Source organism: Mesoplodon densirostris, chromosome 1 (assembly GCF_025265405.1).
Source record: "Mesoplodon densirostris isolate mMesDen1 chromosome 1, mMesDen1 primary haplotype, whole genome shotgun sequence".
Taxonomy (NCBI): domain Eukaryota; kingdom Metazoa; phylum Chordata; class Mammalia; order Artiodactyla; family Ziphiidae; genus Mesoplodon; species Mesoplodon densirostris.
Window position 1 is genome coordinate 172,099,559 of NC_082661.1, and position 16,567 is coordinate 172,116,125.

The 16,567-nt window shown below is 49.8% G+C and overlaps 1 protein-coding gene across 2 annotated transcripts in view; it reads left to right on the forward strand.

The window, feature by feature from the left end:
* The first annotated feature begins 3,897 nt into the window (after window positions 1-3,897).
* The window catches only part of DLG5 (discs large MAGUK scaffold protein 5), a 122,684-nt gene continuing 110,014 nt past the window's right edge, over window positions 3,898-16,567 (forward strand). For both annotated transcript variants that reach the window (XM_060111583.1, XM_060111591.1), the window contains exon 1: window positions 3,898-4,254. In XM_060111583.1, coding sequence (XP_059967566.1) covers window positions 3,951-4,254 — 304 coding nt within the window. In that variant the 5' untranslated portion in view covers window positions 3,898-3,950. The remainder of the gene's footprint in view (window positions 4,255-16,567) is intronic.

Below are 16,567 nucleotides of genomic sequence, written 5' to 3' on the forward strand. Positions count from 1 at the left end.
TTAAGTAACTAGCCCAGGGATACCTAGGGAGTGAGTGTCAGCATTGGGATCTGAGCTCATGTCTGTCCTGCTCCAAAGTGATTACCCTTTAAAAGGGAGGGAGTATGGGCGGAGAAGAGGGATGAAGAGCCAATGTGGAGAGGAAGGAGCCAGTGAGGGAGAGAGACGTTCTCAGGGTGGGGTGAAGCAGAGCAGGGTGGAAGACGCTGGAGGAGGTGTGAAGGAAAGGGCTGGGGCTGGCAACAGGAGGCTTAAGGGAGGGGGAAGCAGTTTTCTAGGGGGAGCTGTTTTCGAAGTCAGATTGCAAAGCACCAACCACGGGCTATGAGGTCCATGAACATCTGGAGGTTCTGGTGCCAGGCACTGGTTCTTTCCTGAGGACATGAGAGAGGGAAAGGGGGCCTTTGAGAATGGGGAGATGCAGTCCTGTCTTTTGGCAAAGGGGAGAGAGGCCTGAGCCATAGCACAGAGGGAGACCGTGTGTGTGTGTGTGTGTGTGTGTGTGTGTGTGTGTGTGTGTGTGTGTGGCTGTGTGCATGGAGGGGGTGCAAAGATTCTATCCATAGGACGGAGGGCTGTTCTGAAGGTGGAGAGGTGCTCTTTCTCTAAGATCAGAAGGAGGAAAGGTACGTAAATCTACAGAGAAATTCTTAGGCAGTAGAAGAGTGAGGTGACAGGGTGATTCGTAAAATGGGGACACACATCTTTGTCCACTGTGATGAGACTGTATTAGTTTCCTGGGGCTGCCATAACAAATTACCACAAACTGGGGCAGCTTAAAATGACAGAAACCTACTAGCTCACAGTTCTGGAGGCTGGAGGTCAGAAATTAGGGTGTTGGCAGAATTGGTTCCTTCTGGGAGGCTCTGAGGGAGAGTCTGTTCCAGGCCTCTTTCCCCAGCTTCTGGAGGTTGCTGGCAGTCCTTGGCGTTTCTTGGCTTGTAGATGCATCATTCCAACTTCTGTGCCTGTCTTCACATGGTAGTCTCCCCTGTGTGTGTGTCTGTGTCCAAATTCCCCTCTTCTGTAAGAACATCAGATGTTGGATTAGGGCCCACCTAATCCAATATGACCTTGTTTTAATTTGATTTCATCTGCAAAGAGCTTATTTCCAAATTAGGTCACATTCACAGGTGCTGGGAGTCAGGGCTTGAACATATCTTTTGGCGGGGACACAATTCAACGTAGAACATGGCACAAAGGAGATAGTATGAGAAAAGGTGCCCTGAAGGATATAAAATGGTACAGAAACACAAGGTCATATCAAGGTCACTGGCTAAAGGGCACTTAAGGTCGAATATGTTTATAAAGTGAACAATTTCCTCCAGAATTTATGTTTTGCATGAAACCCCAGAGTTTCCAATAAAGGGTTTGCTGAAAGTAGTCATCTATCAATCTGCAGCCCCTGAGAGAAAGCACTCTTAGCAAATGGACTTCCTCACTGCTTCCCAGGAAGGCTTCCCTGGGCAAAACATCCATGCTCCCCACCACTCTTTTATGGGTCACTGGGAGATGACGCGTTCCTCCTGCCCTCTCCTATCTCAGGCACCATTTGGACCTAAGAGTTAGTCACAATTTGTTCTAACTACAAACCAAATTAGTCTCCAACTTCTCTTCCGTTCCACCTTCCTCCCACCCCTAGATTTCTAGTTAATCCAGTTAAGAACAGAGGTCCAAGTGCGTACTGAAGAGTGGATGCTTTTGTAGATGATTTAGGATGTAGGGGAACAGGTGGCCAGAAGGGGGAACCATCTCTCAGGGGCAGGAGTGGGAGGGACAGCAAGGGAGCCTATCTAGACCCCTGGCACTGTGCAATAGCCAGCCTTCCCCTCCCCTAGAACCTCACTCAGCCATGGAAGCCCAGACTACCTAAGCAGGGAGGTCTCTGAAAAAAGTTGAGTTCCACCATTTTGGAGTCCATTTTGGGTCATGGAGGCCTTAAAGAATTTGATTAAAGCTATGGACTTCCATCCCAGAAAAATACATACATGTCTACAAAAAAGTGCAGATAATTTCAAAAGCTTCACTGACACCCTCGAGCTTATTCATAACCCTTGGTGGAATACACTCTCCCCACCCTGTTTTCCTGAGGAGAAAACTGAGAACAGTCAGGGTAATTGATTTGTTACCACATTGTGTAGCTATTTAAAGGGAAATCCAAACTGAAGTGCAAACTGCTACTTTTGTTCTAACTGCTATATATAGAGTTTGTTTCCACTAAATTAAAGACTCCTCCCCTTACAGAAGCAGACTCGAAGAAAACTGCTTTTGGGGGGAGGACTGGAAGTTGTGGGGTGGGGGAGTGACAGCAGAAAAAGCACCCATGGTCCCCAGTGTTTGTAAATGAGCATCATTCAATGGAACACAGACATTTGCAATAGCCTTGGGATTTCCACTCTACACTGGCGAGGTGGGGTTATTGGGAGTCATCAGCTGGGATTCCAGCTTTTAAGGACCTCCTCCTGCAGTCAGGAGGTAAGTGGTTATGTGACCACAAAGGGCTACAATGGAAGGCAGGAGGCGTTCTTGGACTTGGAGCCCAACTGTAGATCCTCATTGAGGGTATCAAGGGAGCAAGGTTTCTGCAGCCCATTGATTTACCTTCTCCTGAGACTAGAATCTGGGATGACATCTAGGGAGGAGAGCACTTCTCTTGCCAAAAAGATGAACTGGCTCCACTGCAGACCTCACCGCTCTCGCTCTCTTCCTCCTCCAGTAACACATCCCCTCCCCCTCTCCCCAACATCCAAGCCTCTTTAGACACTGGGGACCAACCCATCTAAAATGGGGGTGAGGGGAAAGATCCTGATAAATCGAGTCTCGGGATTATACTGGGACATTTTCTATATAATAGCTCCTTGGAGTGGGGAAATCTCACAGATTTGGGGGAGGTCTAAATTTGGAGATGGCCAAGTTTAGGGGACGTCCTCTCTATTGTCTCCAGGCCTGATTTTGGAGTTCTCAGATTAGAAGACCCTGGATGGGGGCGGGGCAGGGTTTTGTTTGAGAGGGTCTCCAATAGCTCGGGGTCTGGCCGTGTGCCTGGCCGAGGGGGCTGGGGGTGCGGGCTGCTTCCCGCGAGGCCCCTGACTCCGAGTCCCCCACCGCCGGTCGCGCCTGGGCCTCGGAGACCCGGAGAACCAGCGCGCGCGATGTCCCCGCCTCCGAGGCGGGCCCGGGGCGGGGAGGTGGGGACCCCTCCCCTTCGCCCATCCCCTCGGGGCCGGCCGCCCGGGCGCTTGAAAGGCCGGCCGGGGGAAGGGAGGGGAGGGGAGAGAGAGGAGAGGAGGGGAGGGCGGAGGGACAGACCGGCGGCGGCGGCGGCGACGCCGGGGCGCGGGCAAGGCGGAGCCGGCGGCGGCCGCGGGGCCCCAGTGAGCCGGGCCGGGGCGAGGCGGCTCCCGAGCCGTCGGGGGGCCTGGCAAAGACGGCCGGGCCACTTTCCTTTCCGACTTGTGATCGTGTTCGGGGGGCGGCGCCGGGGCCGGCGTTTCGGGGAGAGTTTTCTCGCGGGGCGGGCGGGGGAGCGGCGCGCGCCGAGGGGGAGGGGAGGGGGAGCATGCCCGGCTGGAGCCGGGCCTCGGGGCGCGCCCCGGCCGCCGTCCCCACCTCCGCCTCCTCCTTCTCCTCCTCCGTCTCCTCCTCCTCCTCCTCTTCCAGTCCCGCCGCCGCCGCAGCCAACATGGCTGCGCTACTAAGCCCGGGAGGCGGCCGCTGCTGAGCGCCGCTCGCCGCCCGGGCCCCCAGCCCGCCCAGGCCCCGGCCAATGGCCCCCGCGGCCTCGCGGCCCCCGGCGCTCTAGGGCTGCCGCCACCGCTCGCCGCCCCGAGGCGCCCGGGGCCCGTCGCCACCCGCCTGTCTGCCCGCCCGCCCGCCCGCGCGCCCGCGCGCCCGCCGGCCTCCGGGAGTCCGGTTGCTGTCCGGCGGGGCGGGGCGGCGCGGCCGCCACCATGGAGCCCCAGCGCCGGGAGCTGCTCGCCCAGTGTCAGCAGAGCCTGGCCCAGGCCATGACAGAGGTGGAGGCGGTGCTCGGGCTGCTCGAGGCCGCAGGAGCGCTGAGCCCCGGCGAGCGGCGGCAGCTGGACGAGGAGGCGGGAGGCGCCAAGGCGGAGCTGCTGCTCAAGCTGCTCCTGGCCAAGGAGCGGGACCACTTCCAGGACCTGCGGGCGGCGCTGGAGAAGACGCAGCCTCACCTGCTGCCTATTCTCTACCTGAACGGCGTCGTCGGGCCGCCGCAGCCCTCCGAGGGCGCCGGTGAGTGTGAGACCCCCGCCCGGCCTCTTGAACCCGCCTTCCACGACTTCTCTCTCCGGTTCTCCGAGGGGGAAGTCGCGAGGGCCATTCATTTACCTGGCGCCTGCCGCGGGGAGAACCTTCCCTCCTTCATTCTGCCTGGGGAGGGCCCGATGCGCGGACCCCCACTTCACACCTCCTCCCCCAATCCCACCCTTGCTGTGAACAATGCCCCGCACTGCAGGCCTTGATCCTCCAGGTACCGCGGCAGCAGGGTCCTCCCGAGACCACCAGGTCCAACCGCGGGGCGATCTCGGAGGGATGTCCGTCAGTCCCTTTTCTAAGACTCTTCACCATCCACCAGTCCTTTGAGAGCCTTTGCTAGCCTTCAATCAGTGATAAGGTCTAGAAGAATAGAACCTGGGCCAGGGCCAGTACTTCTGAATTTTGGTCCCTGGCACCCCGTTTCAGGACCACTGGTGCCTTTTCACTTTTTGATTTTCTCAGCTCCCTCTGCCCAAAGCTCAGTCTGCTTGTTCGCCCAGGCTTGTGGTTGATTATGCACAATGCCTGCTAGGTTTCTTTGGAAACTGTGGGCCGGGAAAAGTTGGGGAAGTTGCATTGCACCATGGGAAAATCCTGGTAGTAGCTGCTGGGGCTCAGTTCCCTCCCTAAGGCTGCCGAGCTGCCTGAGGAGGGAAGGCTGGTGACTGGTTCCCTTGGGTGGTGGTGACGGATTTGTGAGTATTCGTGTGTGTGTGTGTGTGGGGGGGTGGGTACTGCTGGGAGTTTGTGGCAAGTGGTAGGCTTGGCGTGGCCTGGTTGGGGAGTGTGGAAAGCCAGGCTTTTAGACAAGGAAGCTGAGGAAGAAGGCATAGCATTGAGGAAGGAAGAGCCAGCATTTATTGGGCACCTACTGTTGTGGCAGGCACTCTGCTGTATCACGTTTGTTTACCACTCTCTGAGCTATTATTCCTACTTTGCCAGAGAGAAAACTCCAGCTTGGAGTGGTTAAATTGCTCAAAGTATTGGGCACCAGTTTTCAATTATGACCCATTGTTTTATTTAACCCATTTGGAACCAGGAAGCAACAAGTGCTGCTTTTCTATGTCTTGTCCGTGTTTTAAAAGTGAACAGAGAGGGCTGATGAGCTGCCTTTAACAACTTGTAGGCCACAGGCTGATGAAACGTGTTTTTTTGGCTGTTAAAAGCCTCACTTATTAAGGAGATGCTTTTATAAGCTGTTCCTGGTAACAGCTCCACTGGGTATTGGCCACCTTTTTTTGGTAGTGAAGGCAACTGGCATACAGAGAGACTAAACTGCTGGCCACACAGCATATCATTTCACTGATGGCCCTTCTGTCTTCACTTTGGGTTTCTGACTCTTCAGCATTTCTGTTCCTCAAACCTACGCTGTCCCCCAGTTATGATCGTGTCTGAGGTGCTGGGCAGCCCAGTCCTCTCCTGGGATGATGCTAAGAAGAGCTGTCAGATGTGGCCTTGAGGATAAGGTCAGAGGGAAATCTCTTCGGGGTAACTTTTTTTTCTTCTTAGTTGCCTTTTTGTCTACCTAGTTCTCTGTGTTTGAAGGAGGAGGTTGATCAAGGAAGCGCAGAAGTTAAGAGTGCAGACAGACTTAAGTCTTCATTGGGATGTGTTTGAATCAGCGCTAGCTTTAATCTCTGGAATAGATAGATGAATTGCCATTAATTAGGTCCCTCCCTTTTCCATGCCTGGTAGAGAAGGTGGGGCCTCACAGAGCTGACATTCTGGAAGCTGGTCCTGACATCTAAGGAAAGGATGAAATAGGGTTTGGATTTTATCCTCAAGGACAGGATTTCAAACCCTAGTTTCACCACAATGCAGAGCTGTGTAGCTTTTCAAGGGAAGTTAAGTTCATTTTAGTTAATACTTTAGGAAAAAATTACGATAGCATTTGGTCTGGCAAGATGCCATGTAGAGCTTCTGGGGATGAGGGGGTGACATGGTGTGCAAGGAAACTACAGAGCGTTGGGATCTTTTAAAGGATGAATTACTGTGCAGTGGTTGCCAGCTTTTTTTCTGTTAGCCAGGGAGCCCCTTTTATGGCACAAAGCTCAGTGACTAAAAGGACTGCTCAGGTTGAAGGAATGGAAGCACCCGTTTCATCCCTTGAGGAGCCGAAGTCAGGGAAACTCAGCCCTGTGTCCTGGTCTTTGCTCTCCCAGCAGGTTCCACTCTGCACACAGGTGCACACCTCTGCCCGTAAGACAGCCTTAGTGCAAGCATCTTGTGGGAGCCCCAGAGAGGAACCAGTTGGCTTCCTAAGGATCCGTAGTCTCAAGGGGAGGCCCCTTTGTCACTGTTTCTACATCGGAGGTGCTGCCATCATCCAGTTAGGGGCTCCTTTGATGGATTCCACATCCCATGTGGGCCCCTGGTCTAGAATGCCCGTCCCATGGCTGGCACTTGTGTGCTGTGGGAGTTTGTTGTGCTGCAGGCAGATGATGTCTGGCCGCTCCCCACACGGGGCCTGGAACTGGGAGGAAACTGGCCTAGGTGGTACGGGGCAGGTAAGTAAACCAAACTCATCTGTTCTGCTCATGCTCAGTTAGAGCCCCAGACATTTATAACTCACCATGCTCAGGCCTGGGGTATGAATGTGAGTAAGAAGACACAGAGTTGTTTTATTCTGGGGACAGGGGGAGTTCTCTACCAGAATTGATGGGACATTGCTGTTGAGCATTTTCTATCTTATTGCATACTTTAATATCTCACTTAGTTCTGTGGCACCTAGTGCCTTTTCTGCGTGACACTGGGTTCCATTCCCCCCATCTGTGAGGTCTGAGGACAGGCCAGGATTTGCAGGGCAGAAAGGAGCTGGAGTCAGGCTAAGTGCAGTGCTCCTGATTCCATGTTGGGGGTGGTTTTTCCTGTTACCTGGTTAGGCCCTCCCATTAGAGTTTTAGGTCGTTTCCTGCATTGGGGAACTCTGGAATTTTGTAGCCTTTCCTTGTCCCAGTACATGCATCTGTAGGGAAGGAGTGAGTCCCTTTGTCCCCACTGGTGGTAGAGAGAGGAGAGAACTGTTCTCCTCTGACTGGCTCAGGTCTCTCGAGTTTCTTCCATGGTAGTACCAGGATCTTGTTTGTTCACTCGGAACCCGCGAGATCCTTTGTTTTTTCTCTTTGATTCAGCTGCTAACATCTGGGTTTTCTCCCTTGAAGCTCCTCAACCGCCTGCCCCTGGAGTGAGGGGCCACTTCCTGGCGCTGAGCCTCAGCGTCCTCATCTGTGAGATGGGGCTGGGGGTGCTGCATGGCCTGTCTCAGCCACTGGGAGGCAAAATGAGATTGGGGAGGACTGAGGTGCCTGGTCCTGTTCTTGGTGCACGTGGGGCCGGGGTGCATAGGATGTAATTCCAGCCTGCAGCTTGCTGCCTAGTTGGGGGAATGGGACACTCAGGAGAGTGACATTATGAGACAGATCAATTGAGTGATACAAATACACACAGGCATTTTCCTCCTTTTAAAACTCTACTACATGCTTTCTGCAAATACTCTCATCCACCCCAAGTGGCTCTAATTATCATCTAAGTGTGGAGGGCTCCCCAAACCATTTTCACAACAGGCCTCTCTCGTGGAGCAGAAGTGGCAGAACATGGTGACTGCTGGTGGCGCTCTCTACTGTGTGCTCAGAGCTGAATTTCTCCTCCTTGTCCCCTCCGTGCCTCCTCTTTAGTTTCCTGGAGAGCTGGCTGACTTGGCTTCGCTACAGTTAAGAGGATGGAGACAGTAGTGTTTGCTGGAGAAGCCAAGGAAGGCTTCGAGGAGGGACTGGGGCTTGAGCTGGGTGTTGAAGGGGTACTCTGAGTGTGCAGAGGAAAAGGAGGATGTTCTGGGTGGGAGATGCAAGAACAAACTCCTAGCTATGAGAGGAGCAGTGTGTTTTCAGGTTGCAGAAATTAGACCAGCCTGAGTGAGCAGGGCATTGGCTCTGGGTGGGTGGAGATGCAGAGGTAATCTGAAGGACCATGATGGCTAGGCGGAGCAAGGGGTCTATACACCACCTGGAATTTAGGCATTGTACACTTGTCAGAAGTTAAAGCTGGAGGAATTTTTAAAAAAGAATAACCCCAGGCGTTTCCAGTGGGATGAGTGCAGTTGGCTGCTGATTGTCAGGTGTGGATTATCTATTATTCATTAGAGGTTACCTGGGCGTTTTGTTCTCTCCCTACTCTCTTCAGGTACCAGCCACCTTTTCTTCATCCACTCTGTCCTTGATGGTCATAAAGCTCCAACCATTGTGTTTTTTTGTTTTTTTGTTTTTTTGCGGTACGCGGGCCTCTCACCGCTGTGGCCTCTCCCGTTGCGGAGCACAGGCTCCGGACGCGCAGGCTCAGCGGCCATGGCTCACGGGCCCAGCCGCTCCACGGCATGTGGGATCTTCCCGGACCGGGGCACGAACCCGTATCCCCTGCATCGGCAGGCGGACTCTGAACCACTGCACCACCAGGGAAGCCCCACTGTGGTTTTTCTTTTGGTTCTGTTAATTGTGTTGAGAGGAAGTAGTGAGGAACTTGAAAGTGATGGTTGAAAAGAGGTTTCCAAGAGAAAGGCAGATTTTATTTATCCCTCTGTGTATTAGTTGAGGCACCCTTATTGCAGGTGACAGAAACTTAGCTCAAACTGTATTAGGCAGAAAAGAGAAATTTATTGTATAATATTCTAAAACCTTGGGATGAATTGGAGTAACTGGCCTTTGGATGATTGATCCTGAATGCCACGGGCTTTTCCCGTGGGCCTGGAACTTGACCTCAGGCCCCTCTTGGCTTCATCTTCGCAGCCCCTGACCAGAGAATAAAGGGAGCTGTATCCAGTAAACCAGGCAGAAAAATCTCATGGGAGGATTCTGATTGGCCTGACTAGGGTCACATGTCCATGTGAGACCCAGTCACTGTGGCTGGGGCTAAAGGACTAAGATTGGCCCAGCAGTGGACCCAACCAATAGGGTAGGGTGATTGGCAGCTCTTACCAGTACCATGTGGTTCTTTAGAATGAGGAGAAGCAGTACTCCAAAAAAAAGAAGAGCAGAAAGGATGTTGTGCAGGTAAAGCAGCAGGTGAATATCCAAGATGTGGTCTCATCTTTGTGTGATGATGCGATTAGCAGATGAGGTCATTGCTGGAGTGGGGTGGTTGGAGGTTGTCAGATTTCACTAGGTTTTAGACCTTGAGCAAGGCAGTTTAACCTTTCTGAACTTACCTCCCTCTCTACAAAATAATTAAAACAGTAACTGCTTCACTCTGCTGTTTGACAATGCATGGTAGGAAAAAAGGAGCATTTATTAGTGTGGTGAGTAATGCAGCCTGGAACCAGCCTTAGGACCAGAAGCCTGGGATTCTCCTGATCTGAGGGTTATGTGAGAGCTCCTGGTAAACTGCTGAACAGATGTCAGGGTTGCTTTTACTGTGGCTGTGGGTCATCAAGAGTAAATGTAATCTCCATGAGCCAAATTCGCTGTTGTATTCCCGATGCCTAGAATAGAGCCTGGCCCAAGATGGGCGTTCAGTAAATTTCTGTTGGATGGATGACTAGTCAGCTGTGTGGTGAATGAGTAGTGTGTCCCTGCATAAGTCCAGATTCTCTTCAGAAATAAGTGCAGATTCTTAAGTGGTGACTTCACAGTGACAGAAGGCTGTGGGAGTGCAGGAAGGCTAGGGTGACTTCCAGCGGCACACACGGATGTCCCCACCCACAGTATGTCTGTGATGGAAGCAGGTGGTGTGACATTGGTGTCCGAAGTCTCCAAGGTCACCCCTCAGGTACCAGCATTGTGGGACTGGCTGCCAGGAGCCATGCGGAGCGACCACACTGCCTGTGTAGGATTGGAGAGCCCTTCACTTTTTGCACTTAGAATTTGAAAGTCAGCTTGGTGTCCTCGAAAGAGTTTTGGATGGGGATCTGCTCCTAACTGTACAACATATTGACCTTGGATGAGCCTCTTAACTACCTGGGGCTTGTTTTTTTCCAAGTAGAAGCCTGGAAGAAGTAAAGCTGGAAGAAGTTCAGTGTTGACTGAGGACTTGCTCAGTCCTGTAGGGTTCTCAGTAATTGCAGGGTGGCCTTAGGTCCAAGGAAGCTTGGTGATGGGGTTGGAGTAGATTTCTAAGACCTTTCTTCCAGGTCTCTACCATGATTACTATTTTTTTAAATTAAAACTAATTTATTTTGGGCTGCGTTGGGTCTTCATTGCTACGTGTGGGCTTTCTCTAGTTGCGGCGAGCGGGGGCTACTCTTCGTTGCGGTACGTGGGCTTCTCATTGCGGTGGCTTCTCTTGTTGCGGAGCATGGGCTCTAGGCACGTGGGCTCAGTAGTTGTGGCTCGTGGGCTCTAGAGTGCAGGCTCAGTAGTTGTGGCGCACGGGTTTAGTTGCTCTGCGGCATGTGGGATCTTCCCAGAGCAGGGCTCAAACCCGTGTCCCCTGCATTGGTAGGCGGATTCTTAACCACTGCACCACCAGGAAAGTCATGATTACTATTTTTTGATTTAGTGTTAATGTGGAGTGATTTTCGTACTCTGGCTTTCTATTTCCTGAAAAAGTAAGCAATGTAGGAGAGTTATTTTGTCTTAAGTTTTTTGTTCCACCTCATTCCAACCACCTATACATTCTGCAGGCCATTTTGAGGGGGTTCTTTATTAATTTCTTGTAACCTTGGGAAGATGTGAGCCACAGAAATAGTGGGCATAAAGCAAGAGGGCTGAACTCCCTACGGGTCTGTGCAGTAGGGATGCCAAACACGTTCAGCAGAGAAGAATTTTAAATGGGATTGAGTTGGGGAGATACTGCATTTTTTTTTCACCTTTTCCCTGGGGCAGATTGCATATCTCTGAATTGTGTGTGTCTGTTGATCTTTTTGAGACAGAGTTCCACGAAAGTGCTACAGAAATATTTTAAATTAAACAGATGTTTGGAGTGTTCCATGTTGGCCGTCCAATTCTAAACCCTTGGTGGGTAATTGTCAGGTGACTGTTGACCTTGATGTTCGTTTCACACTAAGGGTCATAACCCATTTGCTTTGTACTTTTTTTTTTTAATACTGTGGTAAAATATATATCGCATAACATTTACCATTTGAACCAATTTTTTCTATTTTTTAAATTGTGGTAAAATATGCATAACATTAAAATTACTGTTTTATTCATTTTTAAGTGTATAGTTCAGTGGTATTACGTACATTCACATTGTTGTGCAACCATCCCTACTATCCATCTCTAGAACTTTTTCTTTTCTTTTGTTTTTTTTGGCTATGCTGGGTCTTCGTTGCTGCACTTGGGCTTTCTCTAGTTGCGGTGAGCAGGGGCTACTCTTCGTTGCGGTGCGTGGGCTCCTCATTGCGGTGGCCTCTACTGTTGGGGAGCACAGACCCCAGAGCGCATGGGCTTCAGTAGTTGTGGCTCACAGGCTCTAGAGCTCAGGCTCAGTAGTTGTGGCACACATGGGCTTAGTTGTTCTGTGGCATGTGGGATCTTCCCGGACCAGGGATCGAACCCGTGTCCCCTGCATTGGCAGGCGGATTCTTAACCACTGGACCACCAGGGAAGTTCCTCTAGGACTTTTTCATCTTTCGAACCTGAAACTCTACCAATTAAACAATAACTCTCCATTCTCCCCTCCCCCCAGCCCTAGCAACCACCATTCTACTTTCTGCCTCTGTGAATTTGACTGCTCTAGGTATCGCATATAAAAATGGAGTCATATAGTATTTGTCATTTTGTGACTGGCTTGTCTTCACTCGGCATAATGTCTTTATGGTTCATCCATATTATAGCATGTGTCAAAATTTCCTTCCTTTATTTAAAAATTTTTAATTGTAGTAAAGAACACAAAATATAAAATTCACCATCTTGACCATTTTAAGTGTACAGTTCAGTAGTGCTAAGTATATTCACATTGTTGTGTAAGAGATCTCCAGAACTTTTTCATCTTGCAAAACCAAAACTCTGTCTCCATTAAACAATAACTCCTCATTCCTCCCTCCCCCACCCCTGGGAACCACCATTCTACTTTCTGTTTCTATGAATTTGTTTACTTTAGATATCCCATATAAGTTGAATCACACAGTAGTTGTCTTTTTGTGACTGGCTTATTTCACTTAGGGTAATGTCCTCAAAGTTTATCCATGTTGTAGCATGAGACAGGATTTCTTTCCTTTTTAAGGCTGAATAATATTCCAGTGTATGTATGTACCACATTTTGTTTATCCACTCATCCACCAGTGTACTTTTGGGTTCCTTTCATTTTTTGGCTATTGTGAATAAAACTGCTACGAACATTGGTGCAGAAATATCTCTTTGAGGCCCTACTTTCAGTTCATTTGATTATATATCCAGGAGTAGAATTACGGATCATGTGGTAATTCTGTGTTTATTTTTTGAGGAATTTCCATACTGTTTGCTTTGAGTTTTAATTAAGGAAATCCCTACTGTCCACAGCACCTTGACTCAGGGATGAGTGGCCTGGCTGGAGTCCTAGTTCAACATTTTATTGTTTTCTTCTAAAAATTGTGTATTTCCCCCCCACCCAGACTCATTTTGGAAAGCCTTAGCACAATTCCTTTGGACCAGAAATAAAGATTTTAGTTTCAGTAGTCATCTGTGACTCTTTTGAGGGCAGAAGTTGTTGACCATAGAATCCCAGCAGCATTCATATCTGGCAGCCAGGGGGTGTTCACACATCTTCTTCGTGTTTGCAGTAGTACTAATATCTCCATCCCCAAAGGCCTTGAAGTATGTTAGTTATTTCCGCTTTGTAGACACTTGCTCCTTACCCCGTTCAGGGTTGGTTTGGTTACATAGACTTGAATCCAGGGTTAACTGGCTATCAGGATTTTCTTTAGAAAAACCTAGATCAGCATTTCCCAGGGAAATATCTTCTAAACAGTAGTTTGGTGGGATGTCAGTGGTGTTATTTGTAAAAGGGTTTTCTGGTCAAGTACATTTGAGCAGTGCTGGTTTGAGCAGGCCACGCAGGCTACTTTACTGGGAGCCTCTCAGGCACCAGTAAGCCAGTATGCTTTGGGACTTCACTGGAGTGGTTTCACTATGCAGCATTTCCCAAACTGATTTGACCACAAAACCCTTTTTCACTGAGCATCTTGCAACATCAGTGTTCTGAGAGGTGCGCTCTTGAGAAACTTCAGCATTAGTGCAGGGAACTGGAACATCAACGTATACCATCGTTCTTCGAATTTTCCCCCAGCTCTTTCATTCAAGGAACCAAAACGTTAAACGTTCCCATTCTTTTGAATTCTGATACCAGCTGAAATGGGCATATGTGATTCTGGGGCTAGGAGATTTTTTTGGATATGTTGACAATTCAGACGTGTAGTGGATTCTGCTGGGACCAGTAGATTTTTTCGGTGTGTGATCTTGCACAAGATGTTTGACCTCTCTGGGCCTCAGTTTCCCCAGTGTGGCTTAACAAGAATGAAGTCTTGTTCGTGATGGTTATTCTTTGAGATGGTTAAACCTCTTGCGGTCTTCTCTAGAGCTGGGCTTTGGTCCATAGTTGGGGTTTCCAGGGGCACCTTGGAAGGATGTATAGAGACCTGTTCAGGGGTTTGGTGACTGCGGGTCCAGGACAGGTTAGCTCTTGGGCAGATCTTTTCTGAGCCCTGGGGAGTTGTTGGGCTGGAGAGCTGGAAGATGGCCTGGAGAGTGATAAGTTATTTCTGGGAAGATAGGTGATACAGATAAATGACCCGGGTGGCCTGAGCATCATTGGTGTGTTTGGAGCCCAGGAGTAAGGACACAGAGAGAGAGCTGAGTGTCATGAACCCAGACTTGGGGACCCCCACAATAGTCTGTGTGACTTTAACAAGGCACTTAACCTCTCTGGGTTTTCTTTTTCATTATCTATAAAAGGGCTAATATTCTCCTCCTAGGGCTTTGGTGAGGATCGAGGTGATTTATGTGAGGTGAGAGCGAGCTGTTGCTGTTGCTGTTGCTGCTGCTTCTGCTCTTGGGGGTAGCCTGCCCTTGAGTAGAGAGCCAATCTCCTTCTTGTCCTTGGAATCAGGAGGTGTCACAGGGTACAGAGAGATGCTCAAGGGAGAGTCGAGAGTGTGCATGGACCAGGAAGTCCACATTCCTGGGGCTGCTCAGAACACACTTTCACAGTGTTCTGGTCCTGGATCCTGCCATTAAGGAGGGCACTGCCATGAGCTATGAGGAGTTCAGCTCCAGAAGGACCTTCGGAAGAGTTATTTTAAAGGAAAGGAGACTTAGAGGGGCTTGGATGCTTGTTTTCAGATGGACATGGGCAGGTGATGAGACCTGATTCTTTCTGACCCCAGAGAGATGACTGGTAGAAGATACTGGGAGGTAGAATTGAGCTCAATATAAGGAAGAAGGCTTCCCTGGTGGTGCAGTGGTTAAGAATCCGCCTGCCACTGCAGGGGACACAGGTTCGAGCCCTAGTCCGGGAAATTCCCACCTGCCTCAGAGCAACTAAGCCCGTGCAGCACCACTACTGAGCATGCACTCTAGAGCCCGCGTGCCACAACTACTGAGCCCGCATGCCTAGAGCCCGTGCTCCGCAACAGGAGAGGCCACCGCAGTGAGAAGCCCACTCACCGCAACAAAGAATAGCTCCTGCTCGCTGCAACTAGAGAAAGCCGCGCGCAGCAACAAAGACCCTACGCAGCCAAAAATAAATAATAAATAAATAAATGAAAAGGAAGAACCTTTCTCCCTTCCTCCCTGCCTTAATTTTATACTATATATTATAAAAAATTTAAACATATGCAGAGATGGAGAGGATAATATAATGAATACCCAGCTCTCCTAATAACTTCTGTTTTCTGTAATTTTAAAAAAAAATTATTTGTTTATTTTTGGCTGTGTTGGGTCTTCGTTGCTGCGCGAGCTTTTTCTAGTTGCGGCAAGCGAGACCTAGTCTTCATTGCAGTGCACGGGCTTCTCGTTGTGGTGGCCTCTCTTGTTGCGGAGCACGGGCTCTAGGTGCACGGGCTTCAGTAGTTGTGGCACACAGGCTCAGGAGTTGTGGCTCGCGGGCTCTAGAGCGCAGGCTCAGTAGTTGTGGCGCACGGGCTTAGTTGCTCCGCGGCATGTGGGATCTTCCCGGACCACGGCTCAAACCCATGTCCCCTGTGTTAGCAGGCAGATTCTTAACCACTGCGCCACCAGGGAAGTCCCATTTTCTGTAATATTTTAAAACAAATCCCAGACAGCCTATCACTTCCTCCATAAATACTTGAGGAGGTATCTCTAAGAGATAAGGCCTTTAGAAAAAAGATATAGCCAGCAGACCATTTTTACACCCAACAATCTTTTTTTTTTAACATCTTTATTGGAGTATAATTGCTTTACAATGTTGTGTTAGTTTCTGCTGTATAACAAAGTGAATCAGCTATACATATACATATATCCCCATATCCCCTCCCTCTTGCATCTCCCTCCCACCCTCCCTATCCCAACAACCAACAATATTAATAATTTCTTAATGTCATCTCAAATCCAGTTGATACTCAGTTTTCCTTGTTGCAGAAATGCCTCTTTAGAGATGGTTTGCTCAAATCAGGATTTTCATAAGGTCCACACGTTGCCTTTAGTTGATGCTGCTTTCTGAATCTCTTTTAGAATCCCCAGCAGCCCCCCTTCCCTGGGCCTTTTGTTTAAGGTAGAACTTGTTTTAATGGTCTGTGCCATCCAGCTATGGAGTGCACTGTTGCAGGTGGTGATGTCCCTTCCCTGAGAGTCCACGTAGATGGTGGGTGAGCATGGGGTGGTTACGTTAGAGAATGGGTTGTGGAGTCTGATCGTAAACCCCTTTAGCCTCAGTTTTCTCACAGGGCTGTTGGGAACAATTAAATGAAATAATATATGTGAAATGTAACTGTTCTTTATGAGTTAAATTTTTTTATTTTTGCCTTTTTTTTTTTTTTTAAGCTGTGGGATTCTTTTCATTAACTGGACTCTTACATGAAAGCCAGATATATAAGATAGACAGGTGCTGTGGTGAACAGGTCTGGAGGCGTGGAGCTTGCCCTTTTTCCCCGTGGACTCCCTGAGGTGCCTCCGCACAGTTCCCTCGGGTTCCCCAGAGTTCTGTGGAACAGGGTTTGAAAACCAGAGTGCTTGGATGCTTTTGTTTTAAGATGCTCTCCATGAAGAGGGAGGTGAAGAGCTACCCAAAGCCTCACCTTCCTTTGCCTGAGCTGAGGAAGGGTTGGTGAGTCACAGCTGGACCCGGAGGCTGCTGCCAGTGGCAGCTGTGCTTCCACCAGATACTCTTGTCTTTGTCTGCTTCCTCTGTTTACCTTTGTAGGTTT